At 44.7% G+C, this 6,145-nt stretch overlaps 1 protein-coding gene across 1 annotated transcript in view; it reads left to right on the top strand.

Moving 5' to 3' along the window:
• RYR3 (ryanodine receptor 3) overlaps positions 1-6,145 on the top strand; it is a 346,270-nt gene that overhangs the window by 242,548 nt on the left and 97,577 nt on the right. The window contains exons 50-51 of the mRNA XM_023527702.1: positions 1,341-1,504; positions 3,567-3,645. Of these exons, the coding sequence (XP_023383470.1) occupies positions 1,341-1,504; positions 3,567-3,645 (243 nt within the window). The remainder of the gene's footprint in view (positions 1-1,340; positions 1,505-3,566; positions 3,646-6,145) is intronic.

The raw sequence follows: 6,145 nt of genomic DNA, 5'->3' as shown, positions 1-6,145 counted from the left end.
AATCACTATGAACAGTGCTGGAAGTATTACTGTCTGCCTTCAGGATGGGGGAGCTATGGTCTCGCTGTGGAAGAAGAACTACACCTGACAGAAAAGCTCTTCTGGGGGATTTTTGACTCCCTCTCTCATAAGGTAATGGCAGTGTTTCTTGAACAAAAAATGCAGGCCCTCAGTGACACAAGCACCTACGAAGAAGCATAGCTAATCTCTACTCAGCCTTTGCCATGTGCTGGAATTGTGCCAAATACTTTACAGGCATATTACGTACATCCTTGCCTCAACTCCCCAAAATAGGAACTACTCTGATCCTCGCCTTCCAGGTGAGGAACAGTCTGAGAGCAGTTGAATAACTTGCCAGACCCACAAAGCTAATACAGGGGAGAGCAATGACCAGAGTCAATTTCAAAACTATCTCCTGGGTTCAGTCTTGATGACTTCCCCACCTCCATTTGTGGCCGCTGTTAGCTAGCCTTTACCAGGGTCAAGCCTAGAGGAGAAGTCCTGACATCTGCTCTGATGTTGGATGTGGGATTTCCAGAAGACTTTAAGCCACAGTAAGAGAAGTCCTTCATAGCCACTGATTGGAGGAGGATGTGGGAGGCTGAGGGCCTCTGAACCCTTACTCTACTGTCTGGTTGAAATACATCACCAACTCTCAGACTTGCTCTCACTTCCCCTAACCCACATTATGTAGACTGTTGAGGTCACCAGCTTTAAAGGTAGAAAATGAGTAGATCTTGTTTTCTTATACAAGTCTGGAGCATGCACTTAGCTTATTCACTTGCACTTAAATTGTCCTCACTCCTGTATTCCTTTGGTCTAATATGAGCAGATCAAAAGCTGTCCCTAACCCCATGTTATATGACTGAAATTCCTTCCTGGCTGAGTTCAAGAGAGAATGGGTGTGATACTGAGCAGTCCGTCGATGATATCCATACATGAGGGGCCTGGCAAAGTTCCCTATGCCCTCTCTAGTTGCAGGGTGGGTCATTTTCTATAAGCATCTATGGCAAACAGGCTTATAGACATTACTGGCCTAGTGAGAACCACTTTAACCCTTAGATATTCTTGAAATTAACTATTTAGGAGAAATTGATTTAAACCTTAACATTTTTCAACTTAACGCAAATAATGACTTGAGAGCTTTATGGGTTGTCATGTCCTCCTCCAAGGATCCCTCAGTTTCCATGAGAATGTGTTAAAGAGCTTACATATTCCCTACATTGGTTAAGCTGGACAAATGAATGCACTTTATTTTTCTCAGCTAATTGGTGACTGGTTCTGCCTGGTGGCCGTGGTTCTGGTTTCTGTACTAACATGGCCTTTGTTTTTCCTTACAGAAGTATGACCCAGACCTTTTCCGAATGGCCCTGCCTTGTCTCAGTGCTATAGCTGGGGCCTTGCCACCAGATTATTTAGATACCAGAATCTCGGCCACACTGGAGAAGCAGATCTCAGTGGATACAGATGGCAACTTTGACCCCAAACCTATCAACACCATGAAGTGAGTCCACGATCATCCCTAAGCTGGTCCTATATTTTGCCCAGTGGCCGGTGTTTCTCTCTCAGAAAGTAGCAAGAAATTTAAGTGTCCTTCCTTCCCTCCAGCCAGTACTGTTCTTCATTTCCCTTGACACTACAAGTCACATCAGGCACTGGATTTTGTCCCCAATTCTTGAAGGATTAATCAATTCATATCTGATTATATGCTGTCTTATTATGTCCTGGGCCTTTTTTAAAGGGTGGGGTTGGTTTATTTATTATAAGAGATGGATGCTCTCCACAAATAAATGTCACCTGAGGCATTGCAAGAACCACCCTGACAAATGAGGCAATTAACTTATTAATGAGTTTTTTGACAAAATCTTCACTCTTTGTGAATTAGGGCTGTACAGTTTGATGCCATTAGAACTTAATAGCATCAAAACAACTCCGTAAATAACACTCAGCTGAGCCCCAGCAAGGCCTCAGGGTGTGATGGCAGAACAGCATGGGGTCCTTACCAGAGAGACTGGGCCTGCTCTTTGCCATGCCAAGGGATGCTGGAACTTTGGAATAGACCTATAACAGCACCTTTAATTTCTCCCTCTGATTCTCCAGCATTCCTCACTGGTGGTAATTAGGCCATAGGCAAAAGATGTGCTCAGTTTGGGCTGGTGGCAGTTCTGCTCCAGTTATGATTATGTGTCATGGGGCATACAATCCTCATCACCTGGTGCATTTTAAGTGAAGAGCTCCAAAACTGCTTTAGAAAGAGCAGAGAGAGTAAGACGTCCTATACGAGCCCTTGAACTTGTGTTTTGTGGCAGTGGTACTTAAATTAGAGCCTTTCCCAGGGGCTGTCAGCTTTGATAACATTTAAGTTTCATCTTTGGGAAAATTAAGTATACATTTCATCAGACGGAGCCTTCAGCTGAATGGGTGGTGGGAAACTGAATTGAACCTGCTATAAGGAAGCACTAAGGGGCGTGGTAAAACGCCAAACTGGGGCCACAGAGAAGGAGCTATTGACTTTGTACACCTTCACCCTATGAAAATGTAACTGTGCTGAGGAATAACAAATGGTATAATAACTTGGGTGATTTTGTAAACGTTACGATACAAGGCTATGTCTAGTAACTGGGTGCCGATGATGAGTGGTTCTATGTTATTTTGAGAGTTCGGATTTCTTTGCATATACCTCTGACATCAGAATGCTTCTTCAAGTAATGTGAGTAATAGAAACTAACTCTGGCTAACTTAGGCAGAAAAGGACCTTATTGCAAAGAGAAGAGGTCATTATCAAAACCTAGTGAAGGGCTGACTAACCCGGCCTCAGCAAGGACAGGAACCAAAGCAGAGTGTCCAAATGGACAATCTTCAGATGTCCCCATTGGATGAATCCCCTTGAAGAGTCTGCTGCCCTGTTCTCAAGATATGAATACCTGGGAGAGTGAATCCACATGGCCTAGTCAGATGCCCGTTCTCAGAGACAATTCACATAAGATTGCACGCAATGCAAGGCTTGTTCCTTAAAGGAAAACGGAGGCACTCTAACCAACAGAAGGGACCAAAACTGCTGGACTAACAGAAACAACAGATGTCTATTATACTTCTAAAATTCTAGTATTTAAATACGAGTCACTGAGCTTATAAAGGTAGACCACCACTATTTTATAACATTTGGTCCTCTAGCTACCCATCCCGCCACTCCCAGATTGCAGTCTTGAGATGACGGGCCGGTGTCTGTGGATGAAGGGATTCTCCCTGTATAACCTAGACAGATCTGGCCCAGGAGCCAAATGGTTCTTCGGGAGCCATGAGCAGCTGGAGGGAGCCCACCTATGCAGCAGAGCCTCCTGCAGAGCCATCCTCTGATGAGTCGTGGGTGTGTCTGTGACCAAGCCTGGATATGCCACACCTTCAGCTCGGGAAGTTCATTGTGTTTGGAGTCTAGCTTCAGCTTTGGGTTGGCAGGTTGATCACATCCAACTTCTGATGGTTGATTGTCGGTTCTGGCCATCTTTTCAGCACATCCAGCTGACGTGTTTAGGGAGGTTGTAATTTTTTTTTTTTCCTCATTTCAGTTTCCCCGTGCCTGAAAAATTGGAATACATCGTCACCAAGTATGCTGAGCATTCACATGATAAATGGGCCTGCGACAAGGTAGGGATTAGCATCCAACTGACAATTGTCAGGGGAAAAACACAGCCCCAGAACATTAAAGGGTCCAATCCTGGAAATCTGCCTAATTTGTCTAAGTGACAGACTGGCCATGCCAAGAGCATTCATTATTTCTGAGCAGCAATTTCCTAGAGTTGGTGGAAGTTGGAGAAATAGGCAGCGGCAGCTGGTGGTGCTATTTCTTGTATTTCTCAAGAAAATGATAGGTTCTGGGGGTGTTAACTTCTTTCTCAACGTTGCATTTCCTGAAGTTAGCATCCAAACACGTGCTTGCGTGTGTTTGACATAAACGTTTAATGCAGGGCAGGAGGCTTTTATTAACTTTTTTCTTTGAATGTTTTCTTTTTTTTTTTTCTTTTTGGAAAGGGGAAAATGAAATTGAAAGGCTTAGCCTTGCATTTTGCCAGGGAGCTGGATTTTATTGTAAGGAGGGAGGACACACGTCTTCCTACAGTAGGCAGTGGTAGAATCCCCAGACACTCCCTTATGAATAAGCCCTTCCATCTGGTGTTTAAAATTCCTCACCACATGAGGTCAGCCTGCTTAATAAGTTTAATTGCTCTGCCAGCCCTTTACTGCTGGCAGGCAGAGTGGGAGGAATGTGCCAAAGACATCCAGGGTTCCTGTGGGCAGCCAGTTGGGGCCATTGCTCAGCCTCAGCCGGGGACAGGGGGCCAGCCCCACAGCAAGGCTACAGAAATCACCTCATCACTTCCATGCAGTATGCCCTGGAGAAGGAACACCTTGTACCACTGGCCCAGCCTGTGTATTGGTCTGGCCTCAACTCTTATCCTCTCATGGTCCCTGTTGGGGGCTGACAATCACAGCAATCATTGTAACTGTAGAATGGGCTAATACCTCACGATGTGAGAGCAGGGGTTGGTGAAACTTTTCTGTAAAGGGCCAGAAAGTAGACATTTTAGACTTTGTGGGCCAGACAGTCTCCATTGCAACTCCTCGTCTCTGCCAACAAAAGCATCCACAGACAATGCATAAATGAAAGAGCATGCCGGTGTTCCATTTAAACTGTATTTATAAAACAGATGGTCGGCTGGATTTGGCCCAAGGGCTCTAGTTTGCTCAAGAGCATCTGTATTTTCTCAGCACTCTTCATATATGCCACTTGGCCAGCCCGTGAAATAGGGAGAAGTGGCACCCCCATCACGCCAAAGCAATGCCCAATCTATCACTAAGCCATGCGATTTTACCTCCTTAGTTTCTCTTGAATTCAAATAGTTCTCTTTATCCATGCCATGGCTTTAGTTCAAGCTACAGTCTTCTTTTACTCAGACGATTGTGATAACCTCCTAACTAGTCTGCCCATGTGCATTTTCTCCAGTCTGTTCTTCACGCTGCTGGCAAGTGACAGTTTCAGTATGCAAATTTGGTCATATCCTACCACTGTTCTCCATTATAGCCCCTTCTTCTTTTTAAAATTCCATAGTAACTTCTACTTTTAATATAAAGGTCAAAATCTTTAACATGGCCTGATAGGCACTGCCTCACCTGACCTCTACGGCCATCTCTAGCCTCATCACTCCCCTCACCCTCTGTCCTCCAGCCACACACACCCCCACATTACACACACACACACACACTGCATGTGCCTGCAGCCCTCCTCTGCCTGAGCAGGTACCCATCTGCACTCACACACATGCACACACCATTCACCAACTTATCCTTCAAATATCCATCCAAGTGTGAATTCCCAGGATGCCTCCTTCCCAGATTTCTCAGAAAGACTCTCTTAGCACCTTGCTCTTTTCTGTCATACTATTTTCATAGCAATTTTATATAGTTTAATTTGTAACAGTTATACATTTATACCAGTTATCAGCTATTTATTTATTGGTGTGGTATTTGGTTAATTTCTCTTCCAGTAGACTATAAGCTTCATGTTTTCAAGGAAATATGTTTTCTCACCATTGCCAAGTGAGCACTGATTATCTAACAAGAAAAAGAATATTTTCCTTGTCCCCAAGAAACTTACCGTCTCATGAGAGAAACTAAGTCAACCAGCCATGGTATACCAGTTGTTCACTGCTGTGATGGGCATGAGCAGAGGGTTAGAGCACATAGGAGGAGTGTTTAATCCAATAGCAGGGGTCCAGGGACTCTTCCTCAAGCTGGTGATATCTACAGTAAGTGAGAAAGGATGGGTAGTTGTTTGGACACAGGGAAGCGAGTGCATTGCAGGCCATGGGGGCAGCAGGTGAAGGTCCAGAGAAGCAAGAGAGCTTGGTGGCTTTAGGGAGCCATAGTTCAGTATGGCAGGACCATGGAGTAGGGCAGAGGAACAACGGTGAGATGAGTCTAGAGAGGTCAACGAGATCTTTGCTACAGAGAGGGTTTGCATGTTACCAGGATAGCAGCTAGGAGTCAGAAAATTTTAAAGCAATAGAGTGCCCTGATGGGAGTGATTTTATAAATATCACCTGGCAGTGGTATAGAAAAGGGAGTCATAGAGAGATGGCAAGACTGG

The sequence above is a fragment of the Pteropus vampyrus genome, unplaced genomic scaffold (genome assembly GCF_000151845.1).
Source record: "Pteropus vampyrus isolate Shadow unplaced genomic scaffold, Pvam_2.0 Scaffold19, whole genome shotgun sequence".
Taxonomy (NCBI): domain Eukaryota; kingdom Metazoa; phylum Chordata; class Mammalia; order Chiroptera; family Pteropodidae; genus Pteropus; species Pteropus vampyrus.
This window is presented reverse-complemented; position numbering and strand designations above follow the sequence as displayed.